The sequence below is a fragment of the Spea bombifrons genome, chromosome 2, assembly GCF_027358695.1.
Source record: "Spea bombifrons isolate aSpeBom1 chromosome 2, aSpeBom1.2.pri, whole genome shotgun sequence".
Classification (NCBI taxonomy): domain Eukaryota; kingdom Metazoa; phylum Chordata; class Amphibia; order Anura; family Pelobatidae; genus Spea; species Spea bombifrons.
The window spans coordinates 90,643,278-90,671,264 of record NC_071088.1 but is presented as its reverse complement, the minus strand read 5'-3'; the positions used below and the strand labels follow the sequence as shown (position 1 = coordinate 90,671,264).

Genomic DNA, 27,987 nt, shown 5'->3' with positions numbered 1-27,987 from the left:
AGTTTAGTGATGATGTGGTACTTTTGTATAAGTAATTGTAAGTTTCAGAGGTCTGTGATGCCGTACACATGATTGTAGTTCAGTGTGTCTATTAAATTCCCTTTATGTAAAACAAGACACCTTTTCCCGTCATTGTCAATTTAATTATAATGACAAAAATGCTGTGCAGACCCTTTCAAATGCAGGTCACCAAGACTGCCACATAAGACGCAGAATAATAATAAAAAAGCTAATCACTATTCCCTTTAATATAGACAAGACTAACATTTTGCAGCTCTCTATACCAACACAAAACTGACATTTCAACCCATTTCTTTCCATGTGACTTTCCCTTTAAGGTCTACAAAATCTCTCACTGTGAATTTCATGACGGTGTAGTTCACAGCGAAATGGGTCATCATTTTTTGATGACAACGGTTATATTATGTTTGGCATACTGACTTGTTTATCATTGAAACATTTCCTCTGCCATACAGCTCCTGCTAAAACTTACTTCTTTTGTGATTTTACTAATAATCTGTCCCAGCACGCCAACAAAAGTAATCACTTCATTTTACACAGCACACACTGCTGAACTTCCCAGCTTCCAGGTTATGTTAACCTCAGTAATAAAAGTCAGTCATCACGACAGTTCAGGTTGGGACCAGTCTGCACACAATGTTTTTGTCGAACATGCTCTCACCTATAAATACCCTTCAGCAGATGGGGCTGACACTTTGATACCGAGTATTTAGCAAACAAATGTAACACTCATTCACACACTCATTCTAGCCAGGGAACAAAACACGCGATTTAAAGGGGCACTACAGATGTCATATGCACTTTAATGAATAATATAGCCGAGTGGTCCCTTTAAATTTTTGCCCCTTGCAAATGCACGTGAGGATTCTGCTTGGCGTGCAGTAGATGTGTTGGGCCAAAAACATCCTCTGCCACTTGTGCCCACGTATTGAATCCCCTGCCTCTGCTGGCACAGTTGGGGGGCCTTTCTTGCTACTCTGCAACCTTTTCTAAAGGTAAGTGGTTTTTAGCTTTTTTTTAGACGGAAAACTACATGTTAAATGATGCATATCAACGTACATTAACATGCATTATTTGGTATTGTTTGTAACGAAATGCCTTGTGATAAATGCTGCCTCTAAGTAGGAGGGCACCTTTAAGAAAGCACTGTTGGGACACAAACCACATTTTTATTTTTACATTGTGTGAACACATTCCTTTATGACCATCATGCAAGCTGGGTTTTCTAAGGTCAGGCGCATTTTATGACATATCACGTAAAGTGCACCAGAGAACAGGGTAATTCTGGTAAAGGTTAGAACTGTTGCTTTACAAGTTTGAAACTGAAATTTCTAACTAGAAATTAAATTGAGGGTGACAGACGCATCAGGTAAACAGCCAATGCTTCTTATTCACGACTGCAGAATCTGTTGACATAAATTCTACTACAATTAAACTCTCACTAGCATGTGGTTTTCCCTAGAGGGTTGATGACTTTTGGCACCACAACTGTAGAGGAGCTACTGACCATTACCTTGGACGCTGGCAGTGTTGGCATTAATTGGTCATTAGGCCATTAATTTATAGGTAGAAACTGTTCAGAAAGCTCTGAAAAGACCCCAGTTGAAGAATCCTTCATTGAACCATTTTGAAACTATCTAGTGTTGTGAGAGCAATTCTAGTTCCTGAAAGTCTGGCCATTAAGAGGAGAATCACTAGCTACTGGTGGATCAAAATAAACAAAGGTGGAATCTGGATGTTTTATTGAAATAAAATGTAACATTTTAATTGAGGATGGGACAGTGATAAGATTGCCTAAATAAAAATATTCAACCCCCCCCCCAAAAGGACATGAAAGGCTTTCAATCAACAAATACTTGGAACACACTTGGCCAGACAGAATAATCAGATGTCTAACAAGGACATGAAGTACAGCTGTCATAACACTCAACTAAAAAGCTAACCTAAAGGACTACATTTTCAGTAGACAGGTGGATAATCATTACTGTATGTAAGATGCTTTTGCTAATTTTGATTAAGCATGAATGTAAATTTCACTTTTAAGTCAGAGGTCATATTGAGATGCGTGATTATGTGAAGTGATAATTGTCATCTGGCATGCTATGAAAGACTTTACGGGTTTAATATGTATGTGCAGATGATATGATCCATGGCCCCAGGCTCTGCCACTAACAAAGTTAACGGCACACAGATCTGATTAATGCTCATTTATCACTTATTATGCAGGGATTAACCTTCCAGGAACGTTTGTCTCATTGAGCATTCATGATCACAAGAGAGGAGGGTGAGTTCAGCACTCTAGCAAAAATAAGTGGATTAACCCTCAGAACGACACAAGAACCAAAAAACACTTTCTAAAATAAGCCTTCATAGGGCTCACCTTTCAGGTTGAATAAGCTGCATTTCATGATAACCAGCAATCCAGCACATAAATCTATACATGGTAGTGCCGCAAAACAGGCTAACGGATAGAAACGGTTTAAAAATCCTTAAAAGGGGAAGTTCCGTGGAAGAAATATTCTTCCCTTTCAGTATAAATTACATCACTGTATACAGGTTTTATTTAATTTTTTTGAATACACATTTGGCTACCATTGTTGTCAGTCACGATATTTTGGGTGACTTTCCCTGCTCAAACCCCACACTCATCTGCTTATTTATGGAGAAGCTAACAAAGTCTATTAGTGCATAGACTTTCATTAGTCCGTGGGTCCGGCTGGGTGATAACGTCTGAATCATTCTAATGTTTACACCAGGCAGTCAGGGTGTTTGTCTAGAACACATTTGGATGAGATTGCATAGACAAGCTTTAGTTAAGATGGTGCCTGATTGGAAACCAGACATTAAATATTTTATTTTTTTATTTATATTTCACGTGATTTGAGTATTTTGGTGTTTTGAGTATTTAAAGAAATAACTACAAAAATTACTTTTAATAGTTTAATGTGTTTAATATTGGCTGAACGCTCAAGAGCATATATCCAAAGTGGCACAGGATAGTTTTAGTGGACTGATTATTTCCATAGACTAGAAAGAGAGCATGTCTTACCGTGCTGCAAGCTTGTGACAGATCACACCGGTGTCTGTTATCACTTCACTTAGCCTCAGCTCCAAATGCACTTTCCCCTAAAAGCACAGAGAAACAGTCAAAGCTACAAAACAATTCTGAAATAGTTTAAGTCACCCCAGTGGCAACCATCAGCTTGAAAACTAGGCTCACATGGGAGTTTTCATTATCCAAGCTAATCTGTCAATACAAATCCCACCACCCCAAATGAATGATGTATAAAATGTTACAAAGTGTTTTTGTTTCATGCCATGCTGAAAAACATTACTTAAAATATGCATTCAATGCAGCTACTCGATCTTTGCAAAAATATTCAAAGGATTCTATTGTTTTCTTTCCGTCAAATTCCTCATACTGACTGGCACGCCGTATGAACACTAAACATATGATGCAGGCGTCATACTGTTCTCTTAACATATAATATTACAGAGCCAGCGTGAACACATGGGGGTAGTTGAGCCTCTTTGCATTGCCACCTGAAACTGGTTACTGAATATCCACGTCCCCAAAGATCAAAATATCTCTTTGCTGCCATTAGCAGAGATGGGGATCCGGGCTATACATGTATAAGTGTAGGCATCCATAGGGTATTTTGTTTTCTGTACTGATTTATGAGTAAAGAAAGCAGGAGCACAGGAAGTATTCAAGTGGAGCTCCTAATTCCTCTTCTTATATTTCATGCCTTCAGGCTGTAGAACAGTGATGGCTCTATGACAAATGAGCGCAAGCATGAATTCTAACATTTCAAGATGTATTGGACATGATACACTATATCTGTCTACCTTTCTTTTTATGCTGTCCTATCGCTGTGGTGTTATTCTATTTGGAGACAAGGAGACGACTCAAGATCGAGCTGACAATAACAGACACAAAGACTCTATCAAGCTTTATATTATGAAATTAATGGCTTAAGTCCAACATCTGCTTGATACATAAAATAGGTAGGTTGCCACATGACGATAACAAATCATGTGTATAACTGACAACTGTATTTTGCTCATGTTTGAAAAGCTTCCATTTGGAATTCTGACAGTGTTAGAAACACAATGTGCTCAATTGCACTAGATCACTACAGAGAAAGAGAGTCAGAAAGAAAAGGAGAGAGATTAAAAAAGATAGAGAATCATTTTGTACACCACAAGTTGTATAAGATTTAAAAAGCACATAGAAAAAAAAAAAACAAAACATCCCCAAAATATCACAGATTTGGATGTCCTTTACAAAATATTAATTTTATGTGTTTGTGGATTCACTTCCCCTTTAAGAGAGTGTCAAATAAAGCACGAACTTCTGTCTGATTAGTATAGTCTCGGAAGATGGCCTCAGCATGCAGCCAGCATTCTAGATGTAATTGTGCTCTTTAAAGCTGAATTAGCTATGCAGTTACACACATCCAAAAGGCTGAAGGGATAATTAAAAGTGAGGTGCTTCGTGACAGAGCAATTTCAGTTTATACAAGTATGAAAACTCAGCAAAGTAGAAAACAAAGAAAGCTATGGGCTGCAAATCCCAGATCAGGTCAAGTAAAAAAATACATTCTAAAATTGTGAAATAGATTGAACATTATATATATATCTTTTGGGGAGAGCACAATTACCCATAAAAAAAAACAAAAAAAAAAACACATCTTTGGCAAGAAGGCAATCGAAATGCCCAATAAATATCCTGATTGTGATGTTTACCACACTGGTTTCAGCACAAAGAGGCCTCTCTAGGATAACAGGGATACTTGACAGGCAACAGATGCTGTAGAAAACCATTTCCTGACACTCCAACATTAGAATTTAAGAATCAGAAAGAAGCACAAAGTAAGAAAAACTGCATCTCTCTGGCTTACGGTTGGTGAAGAACCATGGGAGCTCGTTGGCCACCTCTACCGATGTTTGTGCCATGTAACGTAAGTAAAATGGAAAACCCTGCAACCAAATTGCATGTGGTTGTAGGGACAGGATAATGGGGTCAAGTAAAGGTCAACAATAGGTTTCAATTAAACGTTCATAAATTCAAAGGTAAAGCTAATAATTTTTTTTAAAAAAATGCTGGATTATGTAACAAGAGTAACTTTGGACAAAATGATACCTTTATTGGCTAACTGAAGTATAATGGACTGCAAGCTTTCAAGGCTATCTAGTTCTGTTATTCAGGTTCTCCCTTTCTACAGTTAACACTGTAAAATTCCATCAAAAAAGTTGAAGTTCTTCCTGCTGGTAATTTAAAGTTTTTGGAAGTAAAATCCTTTTTAGACACGCTCATATGGGATGATAAGGCCAAGCAACTCATCCTCTGACTAGAGCAAGGGGTCATACAGGAACATGAATTTGTGACTAGTTTGTCTGACAAAGGAAACTGGAACAGGAATATACAATGCAGTTAAAACTCATTAACAATGCCCTGCAATAATAGGAAAAGACAATGAAAGATTCTCGTACAAACGAGAAGTGGCAGGAAATTATACAAGGGACGTTCAAAAGGTTTCCGCACTTTAAAAAAAAACAATTTATTTCAAAACATTACATCACTTTTCTACAGTCACCTTCCTTTGTGATGCAGTTTTCCCAAAGTCGTACTAACTTTTTCCCAGAAGACGGCCAACATCAAACTTCCTGCCGACGGTCGCATCTTCAATTTCTTTGCTACAGGAGATGATGGATGTTTCCACTGCATACGCTGCCGCTTGCTTTGGCTCGTAAAGGTGAACCCACATTTCATCACCAGTGACTTCTGCAGAAAATCATCACTTTCTTCATGATAACGACCCATACGTCGGGAACAAACGTCTAAGCGCTTGCACTTTTGCTCCTCTGTCAGCTGCTTAGGCACCCACTTTACTGAACTTAAGTCTGTAATGAATCAGGGCATAGGAAGATCCAACACTCACATTCAGCTTTCCTGCAAACTCTTCAACTGTTATTCTTCTGTTTTTACGAATCAGTTCCAGGGTTCTTTCTTCATTCCCTGTGGTGGTTCCATTAGATGGACGTCCAGAGTGCTCCGCATCCGCCACACCAGTACGGCTATTTTCAAACTTTTTAATCCACTCATAGACGACTCTACGAGAGAGAACTTTATCCCCATACTGAGCACACATGCGAACATGGATTTGTGCTCCCGGCACTCCTTCTGTCCACAAAAAGCATATGACAGTACGCTGTTCCTCTTTGGTGCAATTTATAAGTTTCGCAGCCATCTTCACCCCAGGGTGAAAGCTCTTATACTAAACTGCAAGGGCAGCCAGCTTGCCAGACAGAACTAGTGACATGACATGCTAAGACACATACTACTCCCGCCACTTTTCGAACGTCCCTCATATTTTATATTTATCTATACCTATCCATCTATTCTAATGATACTGATTGGTAAAAGTTCACAAGCTTGGTATGTCTTGATCATGGGGGGCTGTGTTATATGTAACCTCAATAAAAATGTGTGGAAGATGCTGATCCAAATTTAAATAAAAACTCAATAACAAAACAAAACTTTTTGCACCTTTTAATGTATTGTATTCTATAGCATACATGCTGTAGTGGTTCTGTTCACATTCTCTGTCCATCTGTAATAGTCTGCTGTACCTGTAGATAGGCTAACAGCTAATTAATCGTCTGAATGCCACGACAGAGCAACGGATTGCAAATGTTATCTGGCATCTCACATCTAGTTTTAAAAAATGTGATTTCAAATAGGAGGACTATACTTGGTAAAGCACAATTATTTGGGTGGTACCACATCTGCACAGCACTTAACATACCAAGAATGAATATAATGGACGCTTTTAGGAAAAGATGCCGTAACATGGAAAGAAACGGCAAATTAGCAGGAACAACTAGGGTGGTATCTGCAGTCATCGAATGCTATGGATCTGTAATGATACTTCTAACACGGGCGTCTCAGTGGAGGCTGTGGGTAGGTCTAAGACAGGCTTCGAGGGACTATGGGCAGAAAGACTCTTTCATCACTAAATGTATCCAGTTAGTCAGCTTAACAATGTACGGTCTGTAACAGCAGAGACCGGTTAGGATATGACTTCACCTATATAGGGAGTAGCCTAGTGGACTGCAAAGGAAGAAATTAAACCAAATTCACAAGTTTGCAACACTGATATAAACACATGAACTTCATTTCCCTCTACAAGCAGAATAAAATAAAGGGCATCCAAGTCAGAAATGAGGTTTCATATTCTGTAATGTCTACTGGCAGAAACCTTTCTTTGATGTCAAAAATGACAGTCTGATAATATAAATGAAGGCTCATACTGTTACTACTATGTCCTGTGGCCAATGCGAGGCAATGAAAATGCATCCTAAACAATGCATTACAGTAACTTCTGCGTGTTAGCCAAGCACGGTGCTGCGTTTGTGCTGTGCACATCCACTGCTTAGTATATAAATTAAAGAGATGCTTTATTCTAGCAAGTGAGCTTGAGCTTTGATCTTATTTGCAACGATGAAAGGTAGAAAATGGGTTCCCTCGCAGAGCGCTAATTGGGTGAGGGAAGATTAATTGAAAGGAGTCCTGTTGTTAAGCTGCAGGCATTACTTGACACCGTCTGAAGAATGCTGTTTACACAGACTCTTGAGTGAATTAAACTCCAAGCGCAGTTTAATCACATACAAGGTACACTCCAGCCATCAACTAAATGTAATCTGGGGCGCTGTGCCTCTAACTAGATTGTTTGTCTGATGAATGACAATCAGCATGGATGTTCTTTGCTTGACTGGGTTCAGAAGAATACTGTAAAAGCAAACATTAATTTTAAAGTGTTTACGTTCATTCATAGATCTAACATAAAATTGGAAAAACATTTAACCACTATTAGTCCTTCTATTACAATATATAATGACATGTGTCACGGTTATCTATCGGATAACAGGGCACACAGGGTGTGGGTATGCAAGGGATAAGGATACCAGCTCTTTGGTCACTCACTTAAGCCCAAACACTCCAGAAATATCACACCAGACTGCTAATACGCTGCCACCACCAAGTTATGTTTTAAACGGTCTACAGTTTATGGACGCTAATTTAAGCAAAACAATTCAGTAACGTGGCTTATTCCGGCTTTTTCGGTAGAGTTTGGTTACACTATTGGTTGGAACAATGGAGTTTATTCACTTAAGAGGGAGCTGGTAACTTTATGCTTTATGATGAGCCAACTTTTTTGGGCTTCTGCTCCATGCATACCATTGATAGATATGTATAACGCATAATTAAATAAGTGAGTCATCTCACTGATTTAACTAAGCATTAAGAAGATGAAACCACAACTCTCACAACACAGAAAGAGTGACTTTTAGGTGAATTGTTTAACTTGGTGTAAGTAACATACGTAATTATGTTAACTACGATCAACGTCGTGTAATATTTGTACACCAGCACTTCCTCAAACTCACAGGCAGACTAGTAGACATATACAAAGTTTCTGTGATGAGCAGGACATCCAGGAAGAGATAAACAGCAGACTAGCAGACACAGGTTGGCCTAAAAATATACGCAGAGAACTATATGGCAATAATACAATCAAGGATTCATTAATGTCTTAAAGGGGAACTGTCACAACTTTTAGCATAACTAAACTCCTTAAATAAAAAAAAATATCTTGTGTGTTTGCTTCGGTAATAACTTTTAGAGCTATTTAGTGTAAGAGTTAACTGTTATTTCCCATCTTCTTCCTTGATAACATAATGGAAAGGATTAATAATGCAAATTAAGAAAGGAATGCAGACACATTTTCCTGTTGTTTACATATGAGGCAGGTTTTACTTTAATCTGTATAAATAAAACACATAACCTGCTTATTTTAATGTGCATAACTGTAAAATGTAGGCTATTGAAAAATGAATGGATTTGTTTTCATAAAGGGATGTGATAGAGAAAAGCCCTAGAAGAATTAGGTCTAAGTAGAAATAATACGACAGCATCCAACTCGCTTAGAACACACAAGACAAGGGGAAATCTCCAGATCATGTTATATATTGAAAGCAGGTTGAAGACGTGTTATTCTGGAAGCAGATGTGCAGGGAATAACAAGTGCGTGGACTGGAAATTGGCAAATATCCACGTAATGATGGCCATGCTGATGAACTTTGTTTTTCACTTGGTGCTTATCAATATCATCTGCAGCTGTATAGAATAAATTAGGTCTTCTTTTAAACATTGGTTTCAAAAAAAAAGGGCAGAAGAACTTAAATGAAGATATGCAACGATTGTTAGTGATAAATGACCATGCATTGGAGAGTATGTGAAGAGAGACATTTTCAGTAGTATTTAAGTGAAACAGCCTTATTTCTCAGCAAAATTTATGACATTTCTATTGTGTATCTAAATTCGAGAAAGAACTGGAAGCAAGGCAGAATGGGGCATCACTAAAATTAGCTGGATCCTGTTAAATATTAAATCTTACTGTAGAAAGACGTGACCATTTCAACCGTTGTCAGTTATGAAACGTAACTATTGGCATCCATACTCAACCACAATTTTTATCATTTTATCTGATCACACATCTCTAGAAGAGCCTATTTTTATTCATTTTTATAGCGCTATAAAAAGTATGTGTGGCAACAAACACAGTGGGCGTTAAGGGTGATACTTACCATTGCAGGCTTTCAGTCATAGTAACAGAAATGAAAAAGGGTAAAATCATCTAGGGCTGTCTATTTTTGTACCTTGGTATGTTAAAGAATGTGGTAAATTTAAAGCATTTCTTTTCACCTCAGGAGCAGGCAAAGTGACCATACAGGCACACCAATGGCAAGATTTGTGAAGGTCCATAGAACATCATTAAATTGTCCATCACAGACCCCAGTAAATGTCCACCATGAGCAATGTTGGTGCCTACCTCTGTTGCACCTAAAATAGTTTTCTGTCATATTATGGGCCTAAGACTTTTTATAGCGTAGACCATCAAGAGGTTTGATGCAAAGATATAGAAGTCTGTTATTCTAATCTAAATGTTCTAATCCTGTAGAGTGGCAAGTCTTCATATGTTTTAGTTATAGTCACCACATAATATGGTCAAGACATCTGGATTAATCAAAGGTCTCTTCATACCTCACATGTACCCTAAGAGAATAGCTGTGCAATTACGGTCAAGCTTAATGTTTCTGTTTGGCTGTACTACTATTTATATACAAAGAAGATTACATAAAAGTATGTGGGTTGCTTGAAGTCTGTAATTACATTTTGGCCTAACACAATCTTGTAATTTCAGGAAACGCTGGACAGTTTGTTCAGTGCTTTCCAAAGTCACAAACGCCTGAGGGGTTTAGCGTAAAGAACACTATAAATTATTGCTTGAGAAAATTCTTTTTTGCAGATTGCTACAGGTGGACAATTGTGTGCAGTGAACTTGGAGGTGCCATCCACACCAAACCATGTCACCTTGTTTGTTAAGGAGCCAGCACAGATTATTCAGACAATAACATTTGGGATTATATTTTGCCAAGCAGAGGGTTATCGTTGCATGTAAAGTCAATTGATTTCAAAGGGAGCACTTTCTAGCCACTGACTGGCAGCTTCAAGCAGTCATTCAGTGGCAAGAAATGTTGAGATCATGGCGGAAGAATGACGATTTTTGAGAATGGCTGCAGATAAGTGGAAGAATGCATATTAAACAACCCACAGAATGGTTTAATATGCATTCCTCTGTAGTAGGCGTGTCAGGGAGATGAGACTGTACCTTCAACTACTTGGCTTTTGTTAATTTTACATTCCATGTGTACATTCATGGGTGATCACTGCTCTGAAGGATGATGCGGAATACAAGTATTGCAGAAAACAAATCTACACGTTTTTCAAACAAAGGCAGGGCCAGTTAACGGCAGGAAATTTAAGGTAAACCTTGTAAACAGGTATATATTTTCCTCTCCAGGATTCACTGCCATAAGAACTTGGTCTGTCAACAAATGTAATGGATAGACTGTCCATGAGCATCATACATAAAATATACATATAACTAACCTGCACTTCTGAGTCTGCATCCACGTGCTGCATTTGGAACCAGGTATCCCTGTTGTTATATTTAGGCAGGTCTTCCTTTAGTATGGCAACTTTCCCTAAAATTGTAAGAAACAGGCAATGAGCACATCTATTTTAACACAGACAGGTCCCAAAAACCCTCATGCATACACTTGTACTTTCGGACTCAACACTTATGTTCCAACTTATTACCAGTTGCCTTAAGCAGAACATTATGAATGATGGTGAGAGTCATGGAAACTACTACATTCAAAAAATTAACAGAAGGTCTGCACATTCTAGTTGGGAAACTCTCCCCCTTTCCATTCTGCTGAAAAATACCCATTTTAAAGCCTCTTCATACACAGATATCCCATCTAGACTGCCTGTAAAGACAACCCCATTATTAGGATCTCTCTTAAGGCTTTTTTACATTTCTTTCTAGGGGTCCAAGTATTCTATAGATTATTACTTTATCTACTTTAATCATCCTAATTACAAATAAGAGCACAGATATAGATATAGATAACATATTAATGGTCAAAAATTCCCAAGAAACACTCCTAAATCTTGTAGAAAGCCGTTATAGCTGCAAAGGGGGGACCAACTACATATTAAGGTCTATGTATTTAGAATGCAATGTTGTAAATGTCCCTGTTGGTGTAACGGTCAGGTGCTCCAATACTTTTGTCCATATAGTGTGTGTATATGTATATAAACACACACACTCACACATATACATACAGTCCAACAGTAAGCCTCTATTTATTCACAAATTACATCAACATTTTGGGCTGTAACAAAGATAAAATATTCATCCTGATAAAGGGTCTCGGTAAGCGCCTGAAACACCATTGTAATTTGTGAATAAAGATTGGATTTTTTCCTAATTTGCCATGTCCCGTGAGTGTGCTTAATTTCTTGGACTTTTATATATAGACACAGGCAATTTTAATATCAACGCAGTGTTCTCAAGAAAAAACTTCAGGTTGAATACTTTAATGTAAAGCACGTAGGGTCTTTGGTGCCACGTTGAAGCAGTCGTGGGGAAAATAATTGCATTTGAGATGCTTGAGTACTTGATTAATGCAAAGCCCATGAAAGGGAAACACCATACAAAAAAACTAGGTCAGTAGAATTGAAGCCCAATGGGACTGTTATAATCTGTTTCAGCACCAGCTGTGTTACATGTAAAGGAAGAGCGGTGAGCACATCTCTGAGAACAGACGATTCTTGCCCATTGTTTGGCACACGGCACATTTGAGATTAACACTGCATTAATATTGTATCAGTCCGAACGTAATGCAGTAATTCTGTGATGCCAATGTGCACTCATGCCTAACAATACCAGGAAATTCTATTATTAGAGTCAATTATGTTGTTAAACATTTTTACCTTCCACAATTACATAGAATTTATTTTTAGATCTCTCATTGAGATTTACATTAGTCGCATTACATTGTGTTTTTAAGCACAGTCTAACTAAACAATGTTTATTTATGAGCACAGTTGGTGATAAGACAAATATCCTTCTCTTTTAAAACATCTGGATTACACATAAGCAGACCTGTTCTTGTACAGCTGTTCACCCAACACACCATTTGTATAGCAAGTACATTCACCATTGAAAAAGACTTAAATTGTTGTTACCAACAACAAAAATTAATGGAGAACACAATGGAGTTTAAAGAAAAGTTTAAAGAAAAAAAAAAGGGTACAAATTAGTGAGTTTCATCATATCAGACAAAGGACGAGAGAAGAAAGCAGGGAACATTTGGCAAGCAAAGTCGTCCTACTACTCAAAAGAAAAAAGGTGATAGCAACGCACAGGAAGAGAAAGGGAGAAGACATGCTGCTTACGAGAGAGAGAACAGCTCATGTATGATGACAAAAAAAGAAGGCAAGAAAAGGTCTGAGAACCAGCACAGGCAGCTATGAAAGTTTCTCATCAAAAGATGCAGGAGCGAGGAAGAAAGCGGATTCACTGCCAAAAAAATTAGGAGCCATCTCCCATGTCAGTGTCCTGCTTTAGTTAATGTTATTCTGGGACAAGGGAGCTTCGGAAAGGTCATGTTGGCTTCTGTCACTGGCAAGGATTCTTTCATAACGGTTAAAATGATTTGCAAGAAAGCCAGGAAGGATCTGAGCATATTAAAAGAGAGAAGGATCCTGGAGGTGGCTAGAAAGATCATCTCTCTCTGCTACGCATATGTAACCTTCCAGAGGCCCGTGTGTTTCTTGTCATTGAATATATATGTCTGGAGGAAGCATGGAGTCCTAAATGGACAGAGTGTGCTGCTTGGCGAAGACCACAGCTGCATTTTGCTCAGCATAAACAGTCAGTGGCATCCAGTTTCTCCATTCACAAGGCATTATACATCGAGACCTGAAGCCAGAGAATAGTCTACCCAAAGGCGAGGGGCACATGCAGTTCTGTCATTTTGGTCTTGTTGCAGAAGGTGTTTTTGGAACCACACTAAGAAAAATACACTGTGGATTTTTTCTGTGCCCCGGAAATAGATCTAAGAAAAAAAATTGGTTTTGCCATGGATTGGTCGTACTTTGAGGTGATGCTCTTCTGCATGTTTACTGGTGCCTTTCCTGTCTACGACAGCTGCAGCAGAAAGGCAAGAGCCTATATCTATAGTCTATCGCACTATTAAACACACAAAAAGAGCTCGCTGAAGAAACTGTGAATGTCTTGAGTCATCTTTTGAAGAAAGATCCTCAGGATAACCTGCAAGATCAGACAGCTACTATTTACTGTGAACATCAAGTGGGATGACATAGTGAGATGATGTGTAGGTCACCCGTACTAGAAGGCTACATCATCAAATCTCTGCCTGAAAAATCTCCAGCGGATACAATCAATTTTGGAGATCCCCTTGTCATCTAGTAACCAGGATCGGTGTGGCTTGTCCTTTGCGACTCCAGACTTGATGAACCAAAAGGTTTCTCAGAGCAGTGGCCAAGTATCTCCTGATTTGCTGGCTCCACAAAAATTAAGTAATTAAAAAAATATTTTTGGTTAATGTTTCCTTCAAGCTGTTGCGACATCATTTACCGCAACTTCGCACATTGAGATTTATTATGTAATGTGGAGACAAATGTCTCAAAACATATACCACATGTAAGTAGAAAATCAACACAATTACTTTGATATTGTATACTATAAATGTACATTTTCAAAGGCTTCTTACACCACATTATTATATTGTTTAATTGTTAGTAACCAGCTTATGAATTGAGTTTAGAAATGAAATCATATCCTCAGCGTTTTGTCACCATCACCAGCTTTATCTCTGCTCTTCACACTAACCTGCACATGGCCTTTGGCTGCTACCTCAAGTATTAATCCATCACATTGCTCCTCAATGGTATTACCTATTTTTACAGATTATACTTGCATGCCCCTGCTATATCTCTTTACATATCAAATAAAAAACTGGTCACAGATGCAAAAAACAAACAAAATACACATTAATGTACAATAACGATAATAACAAAAAAAGATGATGCCTTGATTTATACACTGTCCTTGAAATAAAGGAGCAGTGGATGATATTAAAAGCCAGACTAGTTATGGTAACAATTCACCCTGGGGCAGAAACCAGCGATCAAATAGATAGATAGATAACCTAGAAGTTTATTTTCTCATAAAATATAAACCAGTTTTTGTTTGAATGTTCCTGCTTGCAGTTTCCAACATTTTACGTCAGTTTAGGTAGACAGAACAGAAATAACAAATTCCCCAAATGAACCCCATGCTTCGGGCAATAAGTATAGGTGTGTATAATAACTATTTTAACAAAAGCGCCATCAGCATAGGTAACGTGCTATTTGATACTCTGACAGCAATATATGACACACAACACGTGTCAAACATTCCTTCTTGGCTTGAGTGCATGCAGAATAAAATACTGTTCTAGGCAATGCATAAAAGTCATATTGAATACATACAAGATTATATATATATATATATATATATATATATATATATATATATATATATATATATATATACACACACACACACACATACTTCTTATGTCCTGATGAATTTAGGTTTTTATTCACATGTAAAGAAATGTGAAGCAGATGTCAAAAGTCTAAGAATAGGGTTACACAGCCTTAGCAATTGCGATGGTGTCAACAGCTGCTTGAAAGTGCATGAGAAACCCCCGAGAAAAAAAATGGTGCAAATGACATCATCTTCCTGTTCATTATTATAGTGTCAGGAGATTTATTAACCATTAGTGTGCCAACTATGTATGTACACTATGAATGGTGGCATTTCACATACTGTATATAGCGACTGCTACAACTGATTTCTTTAAAATAATAAGTGCACTGGAGCTGCCCACCTACTGCTTAACTGATGGCCAGATTTCCCTTACTCTCTATGTGTGACTTCCCTTAAATAAGAAGCCTCTAGTTTACTCTTAAATTCACAATCTTCCTCGAATACTGAAGTAACTAATGCCCCCCCCATGTGTGCCCTCTCTATATACATATTTTTATGTATTTAAATATAGAAAACAGCTGATGACACCATTTGGGGACTCACTACATATAATGTAGTTCAATGGGCTATTAATGGGTTAATATTTCAAAAGTCTCAGGACCAGCTCATTTAGAAAGTCCCCAGGTATGTGTATTACAGGGTTCATACACTATGGATACTTTAGCTACTGCATTTTTCAAGGCAGATGATGGCGGCCAAGTAGGGAACTATGTTTACATTAAAAAGAGGGATGGTATCTACTGAATTCTATATGACTATATAAACACTACTGTGTTGTAAAGTATTGTAATAATCAGCTTAAAACAGGCCACGTGTCGCTAGATTATGATACATCTCTTACAGATTTATAGTAGGTACAGAAGAATTCATGTACGTGCATCATTCATGTGCTTCTGTTGCAACTATCTTTGATAATCAAGGGGTTAAATCAAAATGTCTTTGTTAGTCTTGGATGAGTATGTTGAGCCTTCCAGGAAGTTTTTAAATGAGGAGCTATAATCCGATTTGTTCTGCCTTCATACACATAAAAGAGATGGAAGAAATGTAACCCTGAAGGAGTTAAATAATGATTTTTTTTTTTAATTTAAAACCTGTTTACAGAGCACATCAGCTAGGATTAAAAAGATTGCAATCCCTCAAGTAAATAGCATTATAAGCAGTGGAACTATCAGAATGAAATTTGTAAATCTGTAGTCTTCTAATCCACAAAGCAAGCATTAGACTGAGGGATAGGCAGCTGAAAACATTCACGTTATTTCCCATATCAAATCAGAACACCATGTTATTTAAAGTCTCCAGAAAGGTAAGCAGTTGTGCTAGCAATTCTGTGATTAATCCTACAGAATGGGGACCGCAGCTGTCAATGTAGCCAACTCTTAAAGCAGCACTCCCACTATTTCTATTACTAGGATAAGTATTGGCAATACGCTTTCAAGAATATTGTGCTGTTTTCCTTTTGCATACTATGTTTGCAGGCAGCGGCATATTAGCAGTTTGTGTTCTAGCTGTAGTTATCTTGGGCCAGATAACTGACTAGACAAACACACTGCCTGCTTATCATACTGCATATAGTAAACAATAGAGTTGTTTGGTTTTAATTCCCCTTTATTCTGATATTATTAAACCCACTTCTATTTTTGGTGCAGAGCAGGCTGTGTCAGCGATGCTGCTACATCTCGTCATTTCTGCTTCCTTTCTGGGCCACAGTAATTCAGGGCACTGATGTGTCAACCTGTGTGCCTTCATTAGTAATATTGTGAAGACCATGAAAGGAACAATCTGCTCTGCTAGACGTCTAGGTACTTCAAAGACAAGTAGGGGAGGAATGAGAGTGGTTTCTTACAGAAAAGTGGTGAGGCTTACAGAAAATGCTCAGTCACAGCGACAACTGCCGCCTGGTCCAACTAAATGGGGTTATCACGACGGCTACAAGTCTTCACGCTTCTCTTAGTTTTTTGGTAAGCAAATACTGTTCATGGTAGTTCCCCATTCACGTCTACAAATGTTTGTGATCCAGAACAAAAAAGGTTTGATTTTGCAAAAGTTACTGGGATATCTTTATACGTTCTTTCAGATCTACTTTGAGCGTAAAGCATTGTTTTGCTCACCTTATTTACTATGAAAATAACTTTGACATGATTGTGGAGATGTTAATGATACTTACCCATAATGGAGTCCCTCCGAAAGACATCTCTGTCAAATATGTAAAAGGACAGGTGGCGAAAGTTCCGAGGGATCTCACAATAAAAATCTTCTCCATAAAATGGGCTGTTGGGATGGAGGTAGACAAAGACAGACATTAGTGCAAAGTAAATACAGCCCTGAGTAAAATATTACATTTTTGGTTTCTAAATGAAAACATTTACTGCCAACGTTATTGGAATGCTAAGTTGTAAAGGGGTATGTGAAACCCATCGTAAATTATATCCAACTAACTAAGTGAATACTTCCATTGACTTAGATACTGTTGGATATGGCAGCTGTGTGAGATGACCTAGGGACATGAAGTACAGTAGTGCTGCTATTCACAACACAACTTTTGGAAGGGATGTCACAGAAAACAGAAAAGAGCATTAAGGTTGGCTCCCACTGATGTGCCCCCCGGGTCAACAACAAAAAAACGTAATTATCGTGTTACAATGACTTAGCTCTGTTCTGTATTTAGCCAGCTGCACATGCTACTCCCTGAAAGTCCAGCAAAACAGCTGCTTTCAAAAACCTTCACTTTGACGGAGTATCATAACATATAGAGATAGTCTTGTTTTTGTGTGCCATTATTATTTATTGATTTATATAGCCCCGTCATATTCCGTATAGCTGTACAATAGGGTAAACGGTCATAACATTTCTGTCTTAATACCAACAACAGCAGACGTCTATGTATAAGTATATGAATTCTGCTTGGTGCTTTAAACCATTATTGCCTATTAAGCGGTTGCTTGAGAACCTGTGTTCTCAAGGTGTATGACTTACACACATCAGTACTGCTCTCTCCATGTTTGTGTTTTAACGCACTGCTTGTATTGTTAATACAAAAGGGCTCTAACTGAAAATAATCTTTTAGCCCAGAGAATACCAACAATAGGCAACATTTAAACATCTACACAGGGTAGCTTCTGACTGGCGTTATGCATGAAATTGTTAATTATAGGATCGGCGGGGAATGAAAAATGTAGGTAAAGTGGCAGATTCACTACTACAACAGTTTCCATGACAGTTTTCCATCAGTCTCTATAAGAAGACAAACCAACAGCATGTTTACAGCTAAGTATACATAAAAAAGCTCCAAGACATTCTTGTAGTAGAATATACTAAAAAAAAACATGATCGTTTACTTTAGTGGGCAAAACACAGACTCCTAGAATAGAAACAACAACATTAAATAGCTGTCTTTATTTGAAGCTTGAAGGGCATCTAATAGAACACAGAGGTATTTTCCACCTCCGACCTGGTCAAACCTGTCAAACAGTAAAATAAATCTTAATAAAACCCAGTCCTCGTCTGGATGCCAATGTTTCTCAGTCTTGGAACCATTTACCACCTCATGATCCAAGACAGGAATGTGCACCAGGGAACAGTGCTGGCACAGAGTATACTGTAGGGGGAAACACCCCTGGCTGAAGAAACCTGAGTATAACACAACAGTGAACTGCTGGTTCATCTTGGGACCTCCAACCTCATCCCTCAAGGGTTATAGATATTAAAATGTGGGAGTTGTGTGCCGGTTTGTTTGGCAGGGTTATGGATAAGTGAGAAATTCGGTCTTTAAAAAAAAGACTTGTATTAGACTTAGGTTTCTTCAGCCAGGGGTCTTTCCCCCTACAGTATACTCTGTGCCAGCACGGTTCCCTGGTGCACATTCCTGTCAACTGTGTGTCACGACACAAATAAGGAATCCAACCAGAAAGTAGATAATGTCACAAAATTACAAAAAGAAAAACATAGAAGTGATCCTTTGTGCAGATGTTGTGCATTATGTCTCATTTTTCTTCTTCTCTGACAGCCAGTGCTGAAAACAGGACGTGTATCTAAGTATGCTTCCTGCACATGCCCTCAAGCACTCTCTTTGATATCCATGCAAGCCGAGCAGTGAGGGGTCACTGCAAATTTTTGGATTGGTTTACCCTACTGAGGCACCAGGTTTTCGACATAGTGTACAACCTTGTCTCTTGCATCAGGTAGCAATGATATTAATTATTATTATTGGGAAACATTTCAGGTCTCTGACTGCTTGTTAAACCTTCTGCACAATATCGATTTATAATCCAGATAATTGACAGAAGCCAGCGAGTTATATGCGTGTATCTCTTTCTGCCTACTAAAAATTCAGTTCAGTTGTGGAATAAGTAAAAAAAAAAAAATCAAACAGTTAGTAAGAGCATCTTGGGACCAGTCATACGCATTATGCCTCTATGCATCAGCGACAGGCATCCAATTGTACCTTCAGGGCTTCGCTTGTGAGCCTTTAATGTTCAAAGGGCTTTATATAACTAGACATGTTAGATCCGTCAGCTGAAGAGGAATGAGGCAAGAGAATGTGTGTTAGTGCATTAATGTCTTAAACAAAAGATATGGAACCTTGAGTCTAGAAACGGAAGAAAATATGTAAAGCCTAAATTTTATTGGCTGGCACTAATAATGAAAAAGAACTAGAAATGAAAAAGGGATGCAATACCACATTTATACCTCCAGGATGTCATTGATTAGACATATCATAATAACTCTTATAATTGATAAAGTGCTGTATACGATAGTATGCAAAAGGTATAGACATGCCAGGGGAAAAATGTTAATTGCTTTATGTTATATCACTTGGAAAATCCCCAAACTCTTGTCAGAGGGCAGTCCAATACCCACATAACAAACCCTGCTATGTTATTCCACAAGAGTCAATAAGAAAGTGTATATAGCCGTATTGGTCCAGGAAAAGATGGAGTCTTCGGTCAAAGTTGGTATTTTTTATTGGGTCTACACAGAAAAAGTTAAGGAGTCACTTATGTCTACCAACCTCAGTATTACTACATGTTTAATACTATTCCAGTTTTACCTCCATAAATACAACCAAACATGGAAGACTGCAGGCATTAATTATTGTTTTCTTGTTCTCTCTATGTTCACAGATATTTACACATTTTAATAAAAAAAAAAATATCTTTTAGTGTGATTCACAAGTTCCTTTTTTTTGTTTATGTTTCCTATGCAGTGGCCGCAGAACGTTTTCTGTGTTTCTGGTATATAAGATAAGTGAAAGACATATCATGTGCAACTCATTGTGGTCAAGATCCTCCTTTGAGAGAACTATTCAAATATTATTATGAACAAGCCATGTTCTAGTAGGAAGTCTACAACATCCAGCCAGGTGCTGGTTAAAACACATTCAAGTAACATGCAAATCCTTATTGTATCACCATTGCAATACATCATACCTCAAAGAAAACGTAAGTAGACAAGGTTGAATAAAGGCACATAAAGCAAAATCCTGGCATAATAACTGTGTATGTGTAAGAGAGCCACATACACGCAATGGCTCTTCCATGTCTCACACAAGCTGGAGATAGAGTGGACTTAGCTCTAGGGCTAGTAAGTAATACTGTATAGTCCAATACTCTCCTACCCTTACTACTCCTAAGTGTTAAACTACCCGTTTTCATTATATGTCCGTGCTTTATAATGTGCAGAAAAAATAATGATAAAGCAAACAACTAATGACAATAATTAACGACCTTCAGTGTAACTGAAGTCAAAATGACATCCCATAATAGAATTCATACATGATAAATACATATGTACTTGCTTTGAACATGATCATTAATTCCATAAATTTTGTAGAAACAAGTGTGAGCCCTTTAAAAAAAACAAAAACAAAAAAACCCACAACCCTTTAAAATAATCCAGTTATGGGTCAGAGGGCAATTTGAAGTAACAGGCTTAGCATTTGTGGTCTAGTTGTGCTATTCTGTGAGCTACAAGATAGGAACACTGTAAAAATCCACTGGATATCTGCAAGTTCATGTCCAATGGGCAGGGGAGAGTCACTGACACTGGTGACCTGTCAAATTATTGGCCAATGAATGGATCAAGGAATACTCAAAAAATGTTTTCTTATCTATTGTCTCAATTTAGCCCAATAAACCCCTAACAGCAATATACATATCAGCTTACGGCAATTTTACAGAAAATAATCAAGTGTTTAGTGCACACGGACGCAGTGCCTATTGGTTACTGACCATTTGTCCCACTTATCAGTTGCAAAAATCTTGGGATCATGTAACTGTGGACTAATGCCCTTAAAACGCATGGACCATTTTGTATATGCATATCTTATCACACAACACTGATAAAAAAGATATTGGTATCAAGTTCAGGTAATGGCAAGCAGCTCTCGATGAGTGATCTGCGTCTTTAACCCTTTGACAGCAAGCAGCTTGAACATATTTTTATTCTGTGGGAGGTTGGGGTGCAGTTCTATTTAGGCTATTCTTAAAAGCTTGGTAACAGACTGATCAGCAGGCGTCTCTTCTCCCCAGACAAGAGTCATGCGTTTTAGAGCACACGTGAGGCATTAGTCTCCACGTAAGTTTTATGTGCACTCTAAAACACCGGAGAGTTCCGCCAGGGGTAGTTAACCTGTCGGACAGAGCAGTCACTCCCTACAGTGGTGCTACATTGAAGTCCACCTTTGCCTGTTTCTGGCACTCTATGGGGTAATATAATTTTGACATGTGGTTATAATGATTATCAAAACTTTATACATCATCCTAAACATATTCCTAAAAAAGTAATATGAAATGTATATACAACAAGGAAAAGTTAGAAAGCTAGGTACAGATTAAGCACCTTTCCGAGTGGGGTACGGACAGAACCCTAACAACAAGGGAGGAACGCTCAGCTACGTGGCTCTCCGCGTGGACAAGTAGTCAAAGTGATCAAACACTGCTGCAACTGCAGACCTCACCACTGCAACAACCTCAACAAGTCTCTCCACCCACACTGCTTCGCTAGTTTGCTCCCACTCACAATAACCTTTCCCCTTCTTAAAAATCTCTTATCCGATCCACGCTGAATAAAATTAACATCATACAGTTGGCCTTTGCTAAAAATACATGACAAAAATAGTATCCAGAGTCTGGGAAAAAAGCATCTTTCTTCCAAATGTTAAACGCACATGCATATGGCTTCCCAACAGGAAACCAGATAATACGGCTGCTATGTTAAGAGACACTTTCATATACGAGCGCATACAAATGCAAATAAACTCTCGTTTTATTATTACAGCTAATTCATATACACATTCATCTAGCAGAAATAAGGATTTGTACAATAAAACATTGAGTTGCGTGGCAAACTATTAAAGCCACCATATTGTTTTATGAAAGGCCGAGAAAAGACATGGGACAGGAGTAAAGCTATCCTGAATCTAAGACAGGGTCAGGGACTGATTGATCATATATTCCCTCACTGAACTAGCCTCCACCACTTCATCTGGTAGGTTTGTCAACAGGCACTTGTTATACTGTAAAAACTAACTAAAAGGTATTCCTATACACACTCCTACTACCGATACAAACAGACCATAATACAATTTGTGTCTGGCATAAAGCAGCAAGTTCATATTTTTGTGGGAAAGAAGAAAATATTGGATTTTGGAAAAACACATTAAGAAAATAGACCTCACTAGAGAAACCAGCCTTCAGTTTCACTTACACATGCCTGTATGTAATTGCTCAAAAACGTAGGAAAATACCCTTCATCAACTATATGTGATATCCATAATCTGATCTTGAATGTAACTCAGGCCCATTAATTTCTGGAGGTGACTTTATACATGTAAATATAGAAGGCCAACGAGCTAAAGTACATGGCACTGAGAAGGTCCATGAGCTGAGCGTATTGAAAAACAAAAAAAATAACACTTGCTGCCCTGCTGCAGCAGCTGCCCTCTTCCTCTGTGGCCCGACATTCAAGCACGTGGTGGGATGATGCAGAATCCCCTCCATGCATTCGTAAGGCAGGCACCATGAACACTTAAAGGTGCCTTCAGCTATCATATGTGTTAAAATGTATAAAAAGGCAGGAGTGTCCCCTTAATAAAACCTTGAGGGCTCCAATCATGTGTAGTATTGTGGATACTTATATTCGATCTTTACTACAAACCTATTAAAGCACATTTGCTTTAATCCTGATCTCTACCCTCTGCAAATATTAAGCACCCTGTGCAGACAGTCCCTGGACTTTGCAATCCATTACGTGCGTGTCCAGCACACAAGACCAGCACATGCATTCAAGCGCCTATTGGGGACACAACACTGGGTTTGTCTCTAAAAAGAAACGCATGAGGAATAATAATGAGATGCCCGAGAAAAAAAGCAATGGAAAAAAAAACCACTTTGTTAATAGAGTTTATTTTAAGCTGCGGTTTCACAGCATAGTTTAGAATATGCCACAACACTTCATATCCGCTTACTGGGCTAAAACAGAGGACTGCCCTTGAAGAACTGGAAGCCAAACTGTATACCCCATGGATATAAAAATGCACTACCTGCCAAATAGTTACAAAGGATGAATTTATGATCCCCTGCCAATTGTATGCCTTAAAAGTGACGGTTTATATCCGAGCGTACATTGTTTTATTTTTGGGCCTACTTCCTTAAGAAAAATCTCTTAGTAAAGATATTAGCAGAGCCGTCCCTAACCACAAGTCTGGTTCACAGAAATCCGCACAGACATTCCAGACCGAGAGCAGCTGCTGTGTGCAAATCAGAAGTGCAGGATAGGGTGTTCATCACTGAACCTCACATGAACCTCTGATTGTGCTCTTTTCACTAACCGCATAAACACCGCTGGAAAATCTCTCACTGAAATATTGTTCTTAAAAAAGGTAAGCGCTCCCACCAAAGTCAAAGCACTTCTTGACTTGAGGGCCTGCGTTCCCCCATCTGCAAAAGAATTTGCTGTTCTGTAGTACCAGTTACAGCAAAATCTGTAAACTGTATGTGCAGAAGCAAATGTGTTAAAGTCATCTTGTGGAATATAAAAGTCTGATTTGGGATTTAATGATGGGATAGATCGAGACACCTTGTTGATGTTGAGTGGGGTGTTGCCTGAAAATGTATTGATTAACAAGGTCCAAGAATGAAGCGTACAATACTTCTCACAATCCCTTCCATCAGAGCTGAAACTGCGCCAGACTGGCCAACACGCCGCACACGTATTCTAATTGCAGATGGCTAAACAAGACAAACTTTTAACGCTTTAAATGTGAGGATGGTGCACTGAACTGCACGCACCTCTGGCTTATAACATGATCGTTAAAGAAATAACATTACCAGAGTGACTTCTCCACTATCTTGGTTCTAAACACCTCCTCTTGGTCCAGGTTCACGGTGCAGTAGCAGTCCCGCATCTTGTTCGGCCCGGGGTAGGAAGGCAGATTTTTTGCTTCACCTGAAGCAAAGAATAAATGATATTAAGTGATTGCATTTTGATCAAACCTAAGTAAAATTCTAAAATGAAATATTGTTAAAATACTGCAGGGTGAGGACATATCATGGCAGATTTACGCTACTTTTACTGTTCAAAAAAGTTATGAAACCAGTGAGTATAACAAATTGCCCACATTCAACATTCAGAGAGCGGTGCATCTATACTATGGTGCGGATATCTTCGAGGTCTGCTTGGCAAAATATAAACCCATCTCTCAGTGCCAAACCCCTCCCAACTTCCCACAAAAATGCCGCAATTACATAAAAAAAATATATCGAGAGCGAGAGAGAGATTCTTTACAGAAAATAAGCAGAACACTGTGGCTATCATAAGATCATAATGAGTATAATTAAAATTGAACCCAATTGCTACCAGCTAGAAATATATTACTGTCAACAGTTGCATATGCACAATATAGCATATCTTATATAAGAGAAGGTTGTGCAATAGCATAGACTAGCTCCTATCATATGTCTGACATGAATAGCAAGTGCCATGGCAACAACTAATTAATTTAATCTACCTATTCTATATCTAAATATAGATACATAAGCCTCTCACTTTGATTTTTAAACACCTACTTTTGCTTAAACACAACCCCCCCCTTTACCTTATTCTGAATTCTGACACATGCCAACATATTTTGGAACACGACTGAGTCAGAAAGACTCACAAATCCCATGATTTGTAAAGAAATCAGACTAAACAAAGGCAGGTAGATTTGTGTCAGCTACAGGACAGAAGCTGAGTCAATTTACAGCCAACCTCAAAGAAGGCTGTAGATCAACAGGGATTTTGTGAACAATGGAACAGAGCTGTCCGAAGTAAGCAGGGAAAGGATTCAGTAGGATCAGTGTGCCAAGTGTCTACTGGTGCCAAACAGATCCTGATCAGCCCGCTGCACTAGCTAAAATACTGCACACATTCATGCACGCTTGGCAGATCTGTAAAGATACATTGTGCATGCACAGTGGCAAGAAAAACTGAACGCTTTGGAGATATCTGGGTTTTTTTTGCATTAATTCCTCATAAAAGCTGATCTACATCTAAGTCAAAAGTGTAGAATAGCACAGTGTGCTTAAGCTAATGACACAGAAACAATGATAATCTTTCATGCCTTTATTGAACACTCCCAATAAACATGCACAGCGCTGGTGGAAAAAGTAAGTGAATCCTTGGATTTAGTAACTGGTCGAACCTAGTTTAGCAGCAATACCAAGCTCTTCTGGTACCCGCGTATAAGACCTGCACAACGTTCACATGTGGAATTTAGAACTGCTTAAGCTCAGCCATATTCCTAGGATGTCTGGTGTGAATTACTCTCGAGGTCAGTCCACTGCATCTCCAATAGGTTCAGGTCTGCTCTCTGACTGGGCCGCTCCAAAAGGCAGATTTTCTTTTTTTTAAAACATTCTGTAGTAGATTTTCTTTGATGTTTAGGGAACTGCAGCATCACCCAATTACTAATGAGCTCCAGTTGGAGGACAGCCACCCTGACATTAACCTGTATGATACCTTGATAAACTTGGAAAATCATTATCCCCGTGATGGGGGCAAACTTTCCAGGCAGCAAAGCAGCCCAAAATCATGGTGCTCCCTTCAGCACCGGGATGTTGTTTTTATGTGGGCATGTGGTGCCTTGTTGGCACAATATCTAGTGCTGCGTGTTCTTCCTTAACAATTTAGCCTTAGTTTCAGGAGTCCACAAAAGTAGCGTTATGGAGTGCCTTTTTGCAAATTTCAGGCAAACAGTGATGTTAAATTGGAGAGCAATCGACTCCACGCCTGTTCAATGTTTTGCAGATGGTAGACTCATGAACAGAGATGTTAACAAGTTCCAATGATTCCTTCAAGCTTTTAAGCTGTTACTCTAAGGTTCTTCTCCACCTCGTTGAGCATTCTGCATTGTGCCCTTGGGCTCATCTTGTCTGGGCGCCCACTACTAGGGAGAGTAGCCACAGTACTAAATCGTCTCCATTTATAAATAATTTGTCTGACTGATGAATATGTAAACTTTCCAGCTTTATGCAAATCAACAATTGTTGATTGTTGGCCTTCTGAGATTTTTTTTGTGTCAGGTATGGCTCACATCAGCAGATGCTGCTTGACAATGTTTTAGTGTCTTTTTATATCAAAGTAGATGTAAACGCAAAGCCAATCCTGTTTCATTGATTGGACTGAATTGATTAGCCTAGGGATTCACATACATTTTCTAACCCACACTGTGAATGTTTGAATGATGGATTCAATATGGACAATACAATCATTTGTTTTATTTAAACAGATTGTGTTGGTTAATTATGGAAACTTAGATAAAGATGATATCATTTGCTAAGACAAATTTATACATAAATGCTGGTAATTTCACTTACTTAATAATATTAACAGTAGCAAAAAAAAGTATACGAGAACGGTAACATTTGGCCAACTCTCAAAGGAACATTATGCAAGGCATGGAAAGCAGGGCTGATGGAACTACAATGCTTTTAATCAAATGCACTAGAGGTCTTATTGTTATTACAATGATTATAGGCGTCTATTTAAAATTAACATACGAGATTCAGGAAAAGCACTCTAGTTCAACACAAATAATACATGGTTGTGCTTGACTGTGTTACACTTTGCCCCATTTAGTTTAAGGATGGCTCATATCATAGACCAGAATTACAATATAATCAATCAAAGCTTGTCTACTAAATGCAGACGCCCTTGAAACAAACTGTATGGTCAGAGCACTATTTCCCTGTGTATATGTACTATGCGGACAAACTATACCGGAAAACAATTTTACGAACATAATCATCCTTCAAAAAATCCAAAACAGCAAAGCAAAAATACAAATCACTAGAAATATTACATTCCAAAACGGAACGCATCTGCTGACTTTGTGTGCTTGTATTTAAACCTACTCATTGTGTAAGTGATGGAAGCATTCCAGATCACATTTGTGTGGCTGTACATAGATTATATCTCATTTCTTTTAAGGTGGAAGGGCTCAGGAAAGAGGCTTTATCTGAAAGCTAACCTTGCACATAATTTCACTTTTCAGGCTCAAATCCTGAACCAGACTACACAGATCATTTGGCAATGAAATTGAGAATAAGGTTCAAGCAGAAGGAGTTTAACATCAATTGTTTCTGCTCCTTTATGACATGATCATGCAGTATAATATGTATATTAACTCATTCAATAAATATATGCATATCATAACAAAAATACCATATGTTAAATGTTTCAAATTCAAATAAAATTATCTATTTTACAATCCCTTTAAATAGTATCAACCATGAAATGTACGCGATACAGATTTTAACAATGTGTGCAATACTATACTAGCAATCACACAAACTCAGTAACTTCAGATTAGCGGTAACCCCATTAGACAATAACTCCATGGATGACAGCCTGATTCTTGCTCATGAAACACGGACATTTTTGTGAC

At 38.2% G+C, this 27,987-nt stretch overlaps 1 protein-coding gene across 2 annotated transcripts in view; it reads right to left on the bottom strand.

Annotated features, from left to right (window-relative positions):
* Positions 1-27,987, bottom strand: part of RASA3 (RAS p21 protein activator 3) — an 89,913-nt gene that overhangs the window by 29,881 nt on the left and 32,045 nt on the right. For both annotated transcript variants that reach the window (XM_053455119.1, XM_053455120.1), the window contains exons 2-5: positions 24,389-24,506; positions 17,227-17,330; positions 11,042-11,136; positions 3,071-3,147 (exon numbers count right to left, since the gene is read on the bottom strand). In XM_053455119.1, coding sequence (XP_053311094.1) covers positions 3,071-3,147; positions 11,042-11,136; positions 17,227-17,330; positions 24,389-24,506 — 394 coding nt within the window. The remainder of the gene's footprint in view (positions 1-3,070; positions 3,148-11,041; positions 11,137-17,226; positions 17,331-24,388; positions 24,507-27,987) is intronic.